This window comes from Babylonia areolata, chromosome 26, assembly GCF_041734735.1.
Source record: "Babylonia areolata isolate BAREFJ2019XMU chromosome 26, ASM4173473v1, whole genome shotgun sequence".
Taxonomy (NCBI): Eukaryota; Metazoa; Mollusca; class Gastropoda; order Neogastropoda; family Buccinidae; genus Babylonia; species Babylonia areolata.
This window is the reverse complement of record NC_134901.1, coordinates 1978945-1995561: the sequence shown is the minus strand read 5'-3', so window position 1 is coordinate 1995561 and position 16617 is coordinate 1978945. Positions and strand designations below refer to the sequence as shown.

General features: G+C 40.6%; 2 protein-coding genes across 7 annotated transcripts in view; one reads left to right on the top strand and one right to left on the bottom strand.

Moving 5' to 3' along the window:
- Positions 1 to 845: 845 nt before the first annotated feature.
- LOC143300874 (uncharacterized) lies at positions 846 to 11504 on the bottom strand. Of its 6 annotated transcripts, none has more exons than XM_076614851.1 (4): positions 11394 to 11504; positions 6697 to 6893; positions 5187 to 5431; positions 846 to 1929 (listed from the first exon to the last, which is right to left on the bottom strand). In XM_076614851.1, the coding sequence occupies exons 2-4, from the start codon at positions 6707 to 6709 to the stop codon at positions 1774 to 1776; spliced, it is 414 nt and encodes a 137-aa protein (XP_076470966.1). In that variant the 5' UTR covers positions 6710 to 6893; positions 11394 to 11504; the 3' UTR covers positions 846 to 1773. The 6 variants fall into 6 exon arrangements, with proteins under 6 accessions (XP_076470966.1, XP_076470969.1, XP_076470972.1 ...); XM_076614854.1 differs by having other exon boundaries at positions 11427 to 11456; XM_076614857.1 differs by having other exon boundaries at positions 6697 to 6870; positions 11394 to 11415.
- Positions 11505 to 11537: 33 nt separating this feature from the next.
- The window catches only part of LOC143300873 (kelch domain-containing protein 4-like), a 28191-nt gene continuing 23111 nt past the window's right edge, over positions 11538 to 16617 (top strand). Inside the window, exons 1-3 of the mRNA XM_076614850.1 lie at positions 11538 to 11773; positions 13753 to 13844; positions 15158 to 15236. Of these exons, the coding sequence (XP_076470965.1) occupies positions 11663 to 11773; positions 13753 to 13844; positions 15158 to 15236 (282 nt within the window). The 5' untranslated portion in view covers positions 11538 to 11662. The remainder of the gene's footprint in view (positions 11774 to 13752; positions 13845 to 15157; positions 15237 to 16617) is intronic.

The following is a 16617-nucleotide window of genomic DNA, read 5'->3' as shown; positions in this document are numbered from 1 at the left end:
CAAGCATCAAGAAATTGATTAACAGGAAGCTTTTTTTTTTTTTTTTTTTTTTGCTCTCCCCTCATCTGCACTGTTTTAGTGGCATCACTCCCACACCACTTGTTCCAAGTGCCCCCTACAGTCACACCAGAGTTCATCTGTTGCAGTCCCACAGTCGTCAGTCCTCAGGGAACACAAACTGTCTTCCATCACAATTGACACAATCAAACTTGGCAGTACACCCATCCCTCTTTCCAGGTCAGTCAGGAACCTCGGTGTTGTCCTTGACAATACACTGTCCATACAAAAATTTATCAGTCAGACATGTCAGTCCTGCTACTGTCAACTGTGGCACATCAGTGCCGTCCGGAAATATCTGTCCACTGACAAAAAATCTAGACTTGTCGTTTCTCTCATTCTCTCTCGCCTTGACTACTGTAACTATCTATTGTCTGGTTTGCCTGCTTCATCCATTCAGTCCCTTCAGCGCATACAAAACTCTGCTGCTCGACTCGTCCTCAGAAAGAAAAGATCTGAGCACATCACTCCTCTTTTGCAACATCTCCATTGGCTCCCTGTCTCACACCGAATAAAGTACAAGATCAGCACTCTATGTTATAGATGTATTCACAAAACTGCCCCTTCCTATCTCTGCGGCTGTCTTCACCTCTACACTCCATCTCGCTCACTACGATCGGCTTCGGATCCACTCTGTTTACGCATACCCAGATTCAAAGACTCGACTGTTGGCCACCGTTCTTTCTCTGTCTCTGGACCTTGCAATTGGAATGAACTTCCTCTTTCCCTTCGTCAAGTCTCCACACTCAGTTCTTTCACGTCTGGCATTAAAACCCACCTCTTCCCAAAATAGCCTCCTTTCCCTGCCTCTTCCTTGTCTTTAGTTTCTACAGTTTTAGAGTTACGCATGCGTGTGAATGACCGGTACAAAAGCGCTTTGATTTGTCTCTGCACAAGATTCAGCGCTATATAAATACCATTATTATTGTTATTATTATTATTATTATTAACTATCAACTTTAGGTTACCAGGAGGCCTTTCACCAGAGGAGACTCTGCATGCTTTTTTGTTGGCTTTTTTTTTTTCTTTTTTTTGCTAAGGACTACTGTTTCAACTAGCCTCACAACGTCTAGGCTTTCATTACCGGTAATTTCATTCTGTTAGTCTGGTCACCCTTTTAAAAGTCACTGTTTCTTCATTTTACACATGAGCTGTTATGTGTGTGTGTGTGTGTGTGTGTGTGTGTGTGTGTGTGTGTTAGTGCGTGTGTGCATGCATTTTTTCACAAAACCATTTTACACATGAGCTGTCACGTGCGTGTGTGTGTGTGTGTGTGTGTGTGTGTGAGTACATGTATGTGTATGTGTATGTGTATGTGTGTGTGTGTGCTTGCCCGATGTGTGAGTATATTACTTTTCTTTTTCTCTTTTTTTTTTGATTTTTTTTTTTGACCCAATTGTTTCATGCTTCACTCCCTGACCAGTGCATTGGGTTTGTGCAGGTTAGGTCTCTGCTCTTTTTTCTTTTCTTTTTTTAAAGGAGTTGTGTAGTGTGCATAGATCAGTCTACATACTTTGACACCTCCTTGAACTGAAAATCATATTGCACTGTTTTGATTTTTTTTTTTATAATTTTTTTAGTAATAACTTGTGATTCACCCTATCCCCACACACCACTCCAGTCTCTTCTCCCCTCCCTCTGTGCCCACCATTCCACGGTGGGAACATGCGGCTTATCAGTCAAACTTGACGATCACGCACCCCGCACTTGCATTGTTTAGCGGGTGAGTTCCAGGCAGCACTGGCATATGACCAAAGCATAAATACAGCCGGTGCAGCCTGCGTCTATCAGCTCACAGCAGCCATCCTGAGATGGAGCGTAAGAGTTCTGTGATGAGGTGTGAGACTGTTTCTGGTACCCCTCAGGCTGCGTCTGCAAAGACAACAAAAAAAATCGCTGAATGTCATATCACAAACACTGGAGAATATGCAGTTAGCCATGACAGACAACTGTTTCAACAAATGAATATACTGTAAGGCAGCAATTACTGCAATTATTGCACCTATGCATGAAACTCCGTATCGGCGACACAGAGCAGTGCCCCTGCAGAACAGGCAGCCAGACAACAGAACATCTGCTGCAGTCCTGCCCGCTCCACCAAGCGCTCCGAGAGAAAACCTGGCCCGACCCAATCCCAGTGGCCCAGAAGCTCTACGGAGGACTGGAGGACCTGCGACGTACTGCCGCCTTCGTCGAGGAGACGGAGGAATCCATCTGATAAATGACGAATGAGACAACAACAACAACTGACAGTTGTCTCTCACATGAATGTCGTGTCCAACTATGATCATCGGTAGAACAGCAGAGGATGAAATTACTATCCCAATTATATGGGCTAGAATTTGATTATAGTGGAGGGTGTCTTGCCCAAGTTACATCCCCACTCTCTTGGCCAAGAGAGGTTTAAGACAGTCGGCGCTGGGATGGTCCCCAAAGGCCAGCACGTCCCCAAGGCTGAAATACTACCAGCCAGTGCAATTTTGCCTCCTAGTTTTAGAGTCTTCGTAAGCTACTAAGCTGTAAATGAATGTAGAGAAAGACAATGATAACTGACAAGTGTCTCTCATGTGAATGTAGTGTGAGAAAGCAATAAGTGACAACTCAGAACCATCTCTCTCGTGACTGCACTGTAAGGCACCCACCGCTGTGGTAAGCGTCATGGACGGACGGCTGGGAGGACGTGGGTTCAATTCCCAGTGGAGGTGGGCTTTTTCCGCCTGAAGACAGCTCCTACCCAAAGCTGAGTGTGTTGCTCAAATTTCCTGGCCAGCACTGCAAGTGTCTGTATCTCTCAGGCCTGGTTAACACTGGGATATCATTATAAAAAGAAGCATAGAGTACAGGCTTGTCACGTGATCCCAAACCTATATGGATCTCTGTGGCAACATCATCATCATCATCATCAGCAGCAGCAGCAGCAGCAACAGCATCCTCCTCCACCTTCATCATTAATTAGAAAAAGGTGTCCCAAATTCTGTTGCCTTTCGTGCCCTGCTCTCATGGTGACCTATTTCGATACCCCTCCACTTTGGGGCGAGTCTTATCAAGGCCTTTGGTGATGGCAGATTCATGGGGAACTGCTGTCAGAGGAATGTGGTGGTAATCTCTACTCTGGGGGGATGCTCACTCAGTCTGGCTCCGTGACCAAGCTATCATTGTCGTCAGTAGCGGGCTTAGTAGGTGGTATCCTAAGTACATTAGATCAGGACAAGAAACACTGAACACCACCAAAGTGACTCAACAGCAGTGCAGGGTCTCCTCTGGTGTGTGGCTTCCTGGCGACCTAACATCGATGGTTGCCTGTGGACTGCCAATACTGTGACTGTGACAGACGAAACCAGGTGTGGCTGTGAATGGGGAGCCTTGGAATGAGCGGTGTGGGACTAAGGCCACTGAAACGGAGCACATGATGGAACAGCACAAAAAAGTACTGTAACACAGTGACAACTGACAATTATCTCTTATTGTAAAGCATTGGATTTTCAATCTCGGGGTCTTGGGTTCGATTCTTGGTCATGGCACCTGTATGTGGGTTAAAAGGTGATGAATTTTCTGATCTCCCAGGTCAACGGATGTGCAAGCCTGATATCACCTGAACCCCCTTTGTGTCCATATATATATATATGCATGTCAAATTGGATTAATAGAGACGAGTTACACTGCATTGCATTGCATTGCATTGCACTGCATTGCGTTGCATTGTATTGTATTGTATGTATTGTATTGTAATGTATTGTGTTGTATTGTATTGTATTATGGTGTGGTGTGGTGTGGTGTGGTGTGGTGCAGCACAGCACAGCATAGCATAGCGTAGCATAGTGTAGTGTAGTGCAGCGTAGTGTAGTGCAGCATAGTATTTGGAACACACTTCTTTTTAGCTGCAGAACTGCAATATGTTGCAGGAAGCATAAACTGCTTTGTCAGTACCACATAAATAAATTAACATGATAATAAATGGCTGCCAGACAATACTGTATACTGCCTGTGCAGTGTATCATTGATTAGAAAATAAATTTGTATCAGCAAACAGTCAAAACATGTGTGTGAACGAGCACACACACACACACACACACACACACACACACAAACTTGTGTGCTCATACCCTATCTCACATTCTCATGCCAGGTCCCTCACACCAATTCCCACCATCCTGTTGGTCTTTGTCAGTTCATTTCTTGCCTCCACTCACACACACATAACAACTTTTTTCCCACTTGTCAAATAATGAAAACAACAACAACGATGACAACAACAACAGTAATAATAACAATAATAATAACAATAATAGTAATGATAATGAAAATGATAATACATCATTTATACTGTGCCATTCTAGAAGCAGAAGTTTAGAAGCACTTTACAATAAGACATGAAAATTATCTTAATTAACATGCACGCTCGCACGCACGTATGCACGCATGCACGCACACAAACCCTGCATATGCACACCAATGTCTCTCAGTCATAAATAACTTTCCACATAAAATGAATGGAGCAGCTTTTCCCCCTGCCCTGTCTCATGCTGACACAGGGGTGAGAATCCTTCTGCCAGCTTTGTGGATGGGTTCTACTGAAAGCCAAAAGGCATAAAACTGAATAAAATTACCAAATCCACAAACATAAGCAGCTGACACACTCATTTCTGTTTTCCCTTTGCACCCCAGCATTTCAAACGTTTGTTTTCTATGATTACTTTTTTATGCTTATGAATGATAATGGGAGTGATCAAAATGCTGCTATGGTGGTCCCGTTAGTTTTGGAACTACTTGTCAAGGCTGTACTACCATAACATCCCTGCATCAAACAGGCTGAGAGATTCAGACACCTGCAGTGTTGGTCAGGAAATTTGAGCAACACTCCTAAAGAGGACAACCCTCCGCTGTGTGGTCCCAGTCTTCCAATCTGAGTCTACAGCACCCTCAGCTCTGGGAAGAAGCCAGGCACAGGCCCAGAAAAAAAGTAGAAGCCAAGTACAGGCTGAGAAATAAAACAACAGACATCAAAAACACATCGAATGGGGATCAAACCTGTGTCCTCCCAGTCGTCAGTCCCCAACGCTGACCACTTGGCCATGGTGGCTGTCTACACTTTTTTCAATACATACCACAGATACACACATTCCACCCACCCTGATGGAAGATGGGGAAGATGTGTAAGTGCTGAGCGCACCAGGTCCCCCATTGGTGTACGGAGGCGGAGGTTCCTCGGGTAACATTTCACCCTGTCCTGTCCCTTGCTCACACAGGGGTGAACTTTCATCGGCCGGCTTCGTGGATGGGCTGGTGCTGATAGAGGCGAAGGTGCTGTAGGATGGTGGAGGCTGCTGCTGCTCGAGGGGATGAGAAATGCTGTTCAGGTTGTTGAACTGGCTGGCTGTCAATGGATTGAAAAAAGAAGAAAACAAGGTAAAACATCCCATAGCCTATTATGGCCATCAGAGGCAGTGATTTCAAATCCACCATGTTTGGAACTTGACACAGAAATGCCGGGCTCAGTCCTCTCCAACCTGTTTTAACCTCACCCAACCAATGTATGGTACCGATTCGCTCCTGGGTGGCGTGAGGAAAATTGGAGTAAAGTCCCTTTCTCAAGGACAGAACACTGCGCGGAAATGTGGCCTTGAACCCTCATCACTGGTAAACACTGTATCACAAGTCCAACATCTATCCCACTGTGCCATGATGCCTTCTCATGCAGATACAGAATCATTTACTTTTCACTCAATCATCTGTGTAATGTGCATTTTCCCATAAAAACACTGTCAACAGCACTTATTCAAGACGGGACATTTGATCTGGAACATGCCATGCAGAACAGACAGGCAGAACTATTTACATTCCCAACTTGTTATGTTTAGGGTGATTGTTAATCTGAATGAGGCGAGAAAGAAAGAAACAGAGAAGAGACAGACACAGATACAGAGAGAGACAGACACAGAGACAGAGAGAGATAGACACACAGACAGAGAGAGACAGCGAGACAGGGACAGAGAGTGAGACACACATACAGAGAGACAGAGAGACAGAGAGAGAGAGAGAGAATATCAACAAGCAAGGTACACAACTATTCAATTATTCAAATTCTGGAGGCAAAATTCATTTGACACCATCAAGTCTATAAATCTGAACAGTCAACTATACCAAGATCAATTTTGAATGAAGTAAAAACATTATAAGGAAATTTGTTATACTTATCAGGCAATTTGATATTTTTTCAGTTTTTCTGCATGCACAGTTTTAACATCATAAATATATATCACTCTTCTCCCCTTGTCTCCCTATCACTTTTCTTAGTGTTTAATTTTTTTTCTTATCATTCACTTGACAGTCCCAGAGTTGGTTCAGGCAACTGAATATGTTTTCAACACCAAGCTGACCCTTTGCATTTGCCTATACTGCAAAAACAATTTCAAATGAATCATATAATATGATAAAACATGACAAAAACAGTTGCAACACAGTTTCTTTGCTCACATGGATGACAAACAATTTTGGGTCTTAGTCACTAACTGTGTTTCACTTTCAGGCTCCTTTTCATCACTCTTTGACTATGAAGATGGTGATAATGGTGATTTTTATTTTATTTTATTTTTTTATGATACTCACGATTTTAAGGATGAACAAATCTTTTAGACTTACTTTGAGAACTCATTGTTAAGTTCTTTGTTGTGTGGAACCAGTTTCAGCAAAACCTTGCTGTTGGAATGAACGATGTAACTCCCTATTTCATGTAGACCTCTCCCCCTCTCCCAGGTTTTCACAAGGCAATGCTCCGTATGACGTGGTCAGATGGTTGTGCACTTTTCTTACTGGCTGCTTACATCAGACAGACATCACTGAAAAGTGAAAACAGATCCATGGAGACGCTTTGATGTTTTACTGTCACTGACTCTGTACAGTCCTTGTGACAGGAGGGGAGGGGGGTTGAGGGGGGGGGGGGGGTACAAATACATTTTCAAGAGACACAAGATCAAACAAACAAACAAAATGTAAATCAATATTCCCAACACACCCACAATTAATGCAAATACAGAACACGAGACTAACATAAAACAGCTGGTAACATCTGTCAGCTCCACCATCCATAATGAATGGACATTCTTACGTATACACATACACACATTCAATTTCATGCGTTTATCAAATTATCAACCAATAACATATCCTACAATAGTTGTTTTGGGTTGTTGTTGTTTTTTTTAGTGAATAATAAGTCAAAGCATAATTTTGTAAGGGTTTTTTTGTTTTTGTTTTTGTTGTTTTTTTGTTGTTGTTTTTGTGTGTTTGTTTGGGTTTTTTTTAACCATATTAGGGCATCTGAACTACTGTTCATCTTCTTCTTTCAAAAATCCCAAGCTTCAGAAATATATTTTGCCAATGATTTTATTATATCTTCATTCGACCAAAGCAACATCATCTTATCTTCTCTTTTTACCACATCTTTCTCAAAAAGAATACATTTTTTCAGACCCATGGAGAGAAGTATGGTGGTTGATACACATTCATATATATGACTCATCAGAAACAAAAATCCCTCTAGGCTTAGCTAACAAAATCATGGATCACTGTTGAACTTTCTGTCTCCTGAAGAGACTTTTTTTTTTTCAGGCAACTGAAACCATTCCTCACAGCAGTTTAAGTGCCATAAAGTAATATAGACCTATCAATTTCTTCTTCTATGACCTATCAGTAATAACACAGCTAGCACTGATCTGCTTATGATTTTGTCATGGTCAGTACTAGCTGTTTTTGTTGCTGTTTTTCTCCCAAACACGGACACCAATGATGGGATCTATTCCATATGGTCTACACTGCAATTTGATTCTCTGTGCATACATGACCACACCGAGTTCAGGCACATCTGTTGATTTGGGAGACTGAAAAACTATCCACCCTTAAATCTAATCCATAAGTCGCATGTAGGATTCAAATCCAAGTACCTGAGATCGAAAATGAAATGCTTTGACCACTATCAAGGCCTGTAGGAAACCATATCTCTGGCACCATACATACCTGACTCTGTATTCCATTGTAAAATCACTACAGAAACCAATCCAAAAAGCTAGAGCTCCCTAGTCTATTGTAATTCGTATCATGAAAGAAACCATCTTTTGATAGCAATTCCATTTACACAGAGACAAAAACACAACAAACAGTAGACTCTGTCTAAGGAGTCACATGCCATCAGATACTCGATACTTTTTTCCACGAGACAACAACAAACAAATAGAACAAACAGATATGACTCAGAAGCTCCATTAAAATGGCCCACTCTGTGTTTAAATGAACAAGACTGAGCTAAACACTGACACATATCACAACTTTACGTACAAAAAAATAAAAACAACAACACCCACTGAATCACGAGTGCATTACACACACACACACACACACACACACACACACACAGAGTTATACCACCACCACCACCATCACAAATGACCAGTCATAATCACCTCTGATAACAACGAACAATACAATACTGCCTGCTGTTGAGCTGATATTTGAAAAAATGTGTACCCACTCTGCCTCATAGCCCCATTTGTTGATCTAGTTTCCAAAATGCATTCTTGACCTTGGTGTGTGCTTTCTATGCTGAAGGCAAAGAATGTTCTCTTTATGAAATAAATGAAACCAGAAACATTTCCAAAAGCAGTACTGCTTGTACGAGTGCTTTAAATAGAGTGTGCAGTTACTTACGTTATAACTAGTTTCCAATGGAGAAATTCTATAGAAAACCATAATCCTTCCTAAATCTTTAAAACTACTGAATGTTCCCATGGTGATAATGTGACTGTGACTTCCATCAGTTAACAGAACAACCCTGTTAGAAAAAAGTGAGAAAAATGTTTTATTTGGTGAATGCTTTAGTCAATTTTAGTGAGTGTCCCCTGGTGAGTACTGTCATTTAAACTATAACAAAGTAAAATGATTTTGTGTGGTGCTCTTATCATAATGTCCATGCAAAATTTTATTTGTCCCAATCATATCACCCCATAACCTGTGATATTAGAAGTTTCAAACTACTTAGTCTCTCTTCACAGACACACTAGCCATTCCAATAATTTGCTTGGTAAATATTCTGTGCCTGTTTTCTATCAAGTAGGCAGCCTGTTGTGCAAATGACCACGAGTTTGTAAAGCGCTTTGAGTTAGAGCTTGGTATCCGACTGAGGATACGCACTATATAAGTATCCATATCAAATCAAATCAAGTAAATATATTTTCTAAAGTAGGAGGACCATACTAGTATTACTACATATTCCAGGATAGGTCTAATGATTTAAATAATGGCATCATCACATCTGTATTTTTAAGCTGGATAAAATGAATGAGTGATCATGTCTGCTATTCTATTTGCCTTTTTTTTACTGCATCATTAATGCGCTGTTCAAAAGTTAGATTTTTATCCATCAAAACTCCTAAAATCCTTTTCCAACTCAGTTTCCTCTAGATCATCACTAATTCCTTCCTTCCGTAAAGTGATCACAGTCAAGACCTGACTATTCCATCACTGAATAGTCTGCGGAAGATACATTTAGGTCTACATAGGTTTCTTTAAAAAAAAATAAATAAATAAATAAAAAGTTATATTCTGGTATTTATATCCTGGAGACCATCGACACAAAGGTGTTGACTGAGCTGGCCTCCACAGCTCTCTGGGGCAAGGCGTTCCAATCCCGGATGGTACGTGGGAGGAAACCAGCCTGCCTATATCTAGTTTTGCAGAAGATTTGCTCCAGCTGCTCAGTGTGAGTGCGTCGCTGCCATGGTGGTGGTGATTCCAGTTTTTCTTTCAGTGAATCCATGCTTATATAATTATGCTTGATTTTATACAACATGGTCAGTCTGGCTGTTTGGCGGCGTTGTTGCAGGGAGGACCATCCAAGGTCTTGTAGCACTGCTGATACACTCGGTGTTTCGGTAGTGTCTCAGCACAAATCTGGCTGCTCGTCTCTGGACTGCCTCGAGGAGATCAATGTCCTGTTGTTGGTAGGGATCCCAGACTGATGATGAATGCTCCAGGACGGGGTGGACAAATGCCTTGTACACTAGTTTCCTGATGGTCTGGGAACTAATTTTCAGGTTCCTCCTCAGAAAGCCTAAGGTCTTGTTTGCTTTGGAGCAGATGTTCTCAATGTACTTTCTCCAGCTCAGGTCTTTCTTTATCGTGACTCCTAGATATTTAGTGGAGTCTGCCCTCTGTAGTGTTTGTCTGTGGAGCGTATATTGATGCTCTTTTGGGTTCCTGCTTTTTGTCACGATCAAGGTGTTGCATTTGCCAGGATGGAAAACCATGTCCCAGCTCTTCTCCCACTCAGTGAGTTTGTTGAGGTCTTGTTGTAGCTGGGCTTGGTCCTGGGGTGCTGCTATTACTTTGTAAATTGCAGTGTCGTCTGCAAACAGCCTTGCTTTCGATAAGTTCTCAGGCAGGTCGTTAATATACACTAGGAAGAGGCGTGGTCCCAGTACTGATCCTTGGGGTACTCCGGAAAGCACATCTGTGTAACTGGAGCTGGCTCCATTCACTACCACTGCTTGCCTCCGGTTTCTGAGGAAATCCGTGATCCACTGTTTGGTCTGTCCGCGAACTCCGTAGTGATGGAGTCTATGCAGGAGCAGGGGTTGACTTTGTCAAACGCCTTAGCAATTAAGCTGCTGCGACCCAGCATTAATCCATCCTAGGGCTAGTGGAGCAGTTCTTGTCCCAAATATCATCCTAAGGTATTGTGCAGCTCTAGACAATAACATCTCACAGAATCACAGAAATGTTAGGCTATAGGCTAAAAGCCTTTTGCCCTCGTAATCAGTGTCCATTATGTGCTTTTGGATCACTTGTTGTGAACAAACCCTTGTTTAAATCTGGCATAGTGTATACTATATTTATCTACAGCTCAGTAAAGATTTAACTCTGTGGAAAATACATGGTTCTTAAACTTTTTGTCAATGTGATTTTTGAAGGCGTTTACCGATGGTGCATTGATGGTGTCATAGGAAAGGTTATTCCACAGATTTATGATACGGTTAGTAAAGAACTTGCGGAACTGGTTAGTTACGAAATTAGTTTATCTGCTGTCAGTAGATCTGTATCTTCTTCCGCAATGTTAAACCATAGTGTTACATGCCGTGTTACATATTCTAAAGAGCACATTTATACAAATAATATATACATGTATATATGAAAACGAGCAATATTAACATTTTTACCCATCCACTCTTCGATGTAGTGGGCGGGTAAAAATCATCCCAAACACGACAGACACACGTACGCAGGTGGGCGCGCGCACACACACACACACACACACACACACACACCACTGTGAATCATACACATACCATCTTAACCTTTGCTGAAGTGCGTATGCTCACCGCTTGTAAGTTCAGAAGAACAGACCTCCCAAACTATTTTTATCACAGATGCACGAAAAAAACAAAACACAACATAAGGGAGAGCACTTACAGTGACAAAAAAATGAGAAACACGTGTTGTTTCCGGTAAATCGCCACTCGGTTTCGTTCTTTCAACACTGGTATGCGAGACTGGCAGTGCTAGATATCTTTGTTCAGACTGTGTTTGATCGAACTGAGAAGGACATCGGTACACGATGGGAAAGAAAAACAAAGACAAGAAAGGAAAGGGAAAGGAAAAAACGGAGCAGAAAACTGAGAAAAAGGCAGCCAAGCGAGCCAAAAAAGAACTTGCAGAGAAAGGAGAAGTAAGATTTTATTGTTTTAAAAAATCCTCTCTGTCTGTCTGTGTGTGTGTGTGTGTGTGTGTGTGTGTCAAAAATCAAAATTGATGTGTCGTTATCGTCATTGTTATTGTTGCCTCAAGGAAGACAAGGCAATGCCTAAAATTTTTATCCATGAGTAGGAAAGTTTTTGAATCTCGAGTTCTCTGTGTCTCTAAAGCATTCGACGTTATCTATCGATCATGAGCTTCTCCTTAAGAAACTTGCAGTATATAATCTATCTTCCGATGCCCCTGAAGCTTGTTTCATCATTTCTGTTTAATAGACAACAAAGGGTATACCTAAGTAATAATATGTCTACTTTTCTGCCAAGCTAATTGAATTCGGTGTACCTCAAGGATCTGTACTTGGTCCTCTATTTTTCTCATTATAAATGAATGACTTTCCTTTATTTGCATAATCATCATGCAAACTGTTTGCCGATGACACTTCTAGTACTATCAATACTTGTCATACAGTTTGCAGGAAAATATAAACATTCATATCAACTGGTCACAGTTTAATCATTTGGCCCTTCATCTGAAAAAAAACACTAAATTAATGATGGTTTGTACCAGACAAAAACGTCAAAATTTAGCCGACAACTGACCTCCCCTCTACATTAACAATGAAGGAATAGAAGAAGTGTCAAATCATAAGCTACTGGGAGTAACCATTGATAATAACCTATCCTGGTCAGCACACATTTGAACCCTGACAAAAAATGTTGCTTCCAAAACTTAACAGCTTTAAAAGATTAAGAACTTTTTAAACCTACATGCTCAAAAGATCTTTTATTCTTACATTTAATCATCCATTGATTATGCATCTACTCTTTGTGATTTGGCTAGTTACAATATGATTAAATCTTTAGTTAGTGTCTATAAATGTGCCATCAAGCTTGTCGTAAACAAGTCTACTTCACTAACAGATGCTGACTACAAAGCTCTCAACATTCTCCCGCTTAAGTCCAAAGTACTGATCAATAAAGGAATCTTTATGCATAAAATTTTTCATGGAAATGCAGGCATTCTCACAAAATTGATCTTTTTTACCAGCAATTACATTATTTGAATCAAGTCTTTTGTACTCAGGAAGTTGGTTATGGAACAGACTTCCTCCATGATCCATCTTTAAAGCATAAAGCAAACTTAAACAAATTCAAAACACTATACCACGAATTTCTGATAAATAACTCAAATCCTAGAACATTTTTTCCTGATATGTATTGATTTAACTTGTGTCAAATACCAGGTTTTCTTATTCTCCATGTGCTTCTCTGTATTAGTTTCATTTTTTTTTCTTTTCTTTTTTTTTTTTTAAAGTGTAAACGTACTGTATATGTAAAATGAACAAATATAGGAACAATCCCCACTCTCTCTCTCTCCCTCTCTCTCACTGGTCGCTCTCCCTGCCTGCCAATTTGTCTGTCTATCTGTCTTTGTCTGTCTGTCTCTATCCATCTAGCTATGTAGCTATCTCCTTTTCTTCTCGTCTTTGATATGTATGTTTCCATGATTTTTCTCTTGCTTGTTCACTTTTTCCTCTTTTTATTATCTTTAAAAAAATATATATATATGGTTACTGTTATCTTTTTGCTTTTGTTTATTTGTTTGTTTTCGAGGAATGGATGAAAAAAAGCATGCATGCTTAATCTATTACCACCAGAAAATAAAAAAAGAATTATTCATATTCTCTCTCTCTCTCTCTCTCTCTCTCTCTCTCACACACACACACACACACACACACACACACACACACACGCACACACATGCACACACGCACACATGCACGCACGCACACGATGAGGGCCGAATGTCAACAAACATGATACTGCTTGCTTGTTTTCCCCTGAGCATGTGAGGTGGTGTGTGTGTGCGCGCGCACGCGTGCGCTCACATGTGTGTTTGTGTGTGGGTGGGTGTGAACTGCGTTTTCATTGGGTTTTTCCTGTTTGTGTGCAGGATGACATAGAGAAAATGATTGCAGAGTTTGTGGAAAAGGACAAACAGCTTACTCAGATCAGAGAGGAGAAGTGTTCTCCCCCTTCACCCAGGTAAATGTTTTTACATATAATGGATTATATAATATTACACATTTGCATGCAATCCCTTACTCTCAGATGGTTACCCTTTCTTTATATAGATATATATCACACTAAACCTGACGCTGAAACTATGTCAATAAATGTTTGTGCCACTGTGTCAGTATGCGCACAACCACTCAGTTATGTATCACTGTGCTTGTCACCTTGTGTATGTGTGATTGTGTTTGTGTGTCTGAATGTGTGTGTATGTGTGTGTGTGCATGCATGTGCCAAAGCATAGATATGGTCTGAAATCAGAAATTTGCCATTTTGACAGATTAAAGCTTGTCCATGGTCATAAAGAAGCAATGACTGTGAAAATGAATAGTTTCTTCAAGTCCAGGAGTGAATAAACTTTCACTTGATAATGTTTTTCTTTTTCATCGGAATAAGTGAATTATAGGAAAAAGCTGATGAAAACATGAACTGAAGCATGGGATTACCTTGAATTTTTGTAAGACATTGATGGTGTAGTACCGAAGAATTTACTGTGTACTGCAGTTCAGCTGAAAATTTTCTTTGATTAAATGTAATTTCTGTGCAAAAAATTATACGATCATCGGCAACACATTACAAGGCATTGACTGCGCTTGGAAACTGAAATTTTTTGCTTTGATTTTCAGTGGGATGACCATAACTGTTTGTTATGAACTTCTGCCTTTCGTAATTTTTCAGCGATTACACTTTTGTGTATGGATAACATTTAAACGTCATATGATATTAAGAAAATGTGTAGATTAATGGCAAAATATTCCTGCTTTTTGTCTTTGTGTAATTTGTAGTTACACTCATTTCTGATTCATTGTTAACTTGCATTGGCAAAATTTAAAACCATAGTAACTTCACACAAATGATTTGCATTTTGCAGCCTCTGAATTGGAATGAAGTTATGAACTTGGGATTAAGATTATTATAATTCTGACAGTAGACTATGATTTACTTTACATGGTGTATCATGAATTTATGATTCTTATCTTGCAAAAAATTGGTCAGGCCAGTGTAATGTTTGTATTTTACAATCCACAAATCATGGCTCATAACTTCATGCACCAGCTTTTGTCATGAAATTATGACCAAAAATATTTCAACAAAATTTAACCTTCTGTTGTCAATCATGCACACATGCACACACGCTTATAGGTATATAAAGGCATATACATTATATATGTGGGTTTTTTTTGTTTTTGTTTTTAATGTGTATGTGATGTCTTAGAACAGGATATAGTGTGATAAAGACTTCAGCTGTACAAAGTGTTCTCAAATTTTGTTTCCATGTGTTACAGGAGTAACATGACACTAGTGGCTCATCCTGACAGAGACGAGTTGATCATGTTTGGTGGCGAATATTACACTGGGAAAAATGTGAGTTCATCTCTGGTACTTAGTGTGTGTGAGGTGGGAGAGAAGGGTGTATGTGCCCATTTGCACTTGTACAGTGTGTGTGTGTGTGTGTGTTTGTGTGTGTGTGTGCAGACAGAGTGTATTTGTATTTGTATTTCTCTTTTTATCACAACAGATGTCTCTGTGTGAAATTGGGGCTGCTCTCCCCTGGGAGAGCGCGTCACTACACTACAGCGCCACCCATTTTTTTGTATTTTTTCTTGCATGCAGTTTTATTTGTTTTTTTCTATTGAAAAATAGTGTGAGATCCAATTATTCATTTTTATATATCTCTCTTTTCAAGCTCTCATTGCTTCACAAAAAAAGGAGCTTACATACTTCATCATTTTAAATAGTGCCAGTGTCAAAGGACAGAAACAGATATAGACACTCGCACACACTCACCTGTGACAGGTGCAATAGCTGAGCGGTTAAAGCATTGAACTTTCAGTGTGAGGGTCCTGGGTTTGAATTTTGGTATTAGTGCCTGGTGGGTAAAGGGTGGAGATTTTTCCCATCTCCCAGGTCAACATATGTGCAGACCTGCTAGTGCCTGAACCCCCTGCATTTGTATACACAAGCAGATCAAATACGCACACTAAGATCCTGTAATCCATGTCAGCGTTTGGTGGGTTATGGAAACAAGAACATACCCAGCATGCACACCCCCTAAAATGGAGCATGGCTGCCTACATGGCAGTCATACACGTAAAGTGTTATATGTCTGTATGAGTGTGTATGTCTGTGTGACTGAACCTGACTGAATGACACAGGAAAGGAATGATGAGCGCCCAATGGCAGCGGTCAGTTGGCTCTACCCAAGAAAACAGCCTGTACTGCTAATGACTCTGTGTTTGTAAAGTGCTTAGTGCTTGGTCTCTGACAGAGGATAGGCACAATATAAGTCCATATCATCATCATTATCACCTCAGAGATTTTATTTCCTGTATGGACACTTGATGAACAGAGAACTTACAGTGCAAAGGAAAATCAGCCTGCTCATGCAGAACCCATCAAGCCATTCCATCAAAACATGTCCTGTCCTCCCTCTCTCTGTCTTTGTCACTCACACACACACACACACACACACATACACACACACACACACACACACATGCACACACACACACACACACACACACACACACATGCACGCACACACACAGATTGCATATTAATGGTCTGAAGTTTTCAAGCATGTTAGGGTCAAATTGGGCTTCTTCTGGGCAGGAGAGGTCAAACAGATATTTATTTTTATGGTTCTTGGAAAATACTAGTGGGCAGAAATTCATTAACAAAATGAGTAACATAACACAAAATAGCATCAATGCAATTGAAGAAAGTGGTGGTGGTACATCATAAA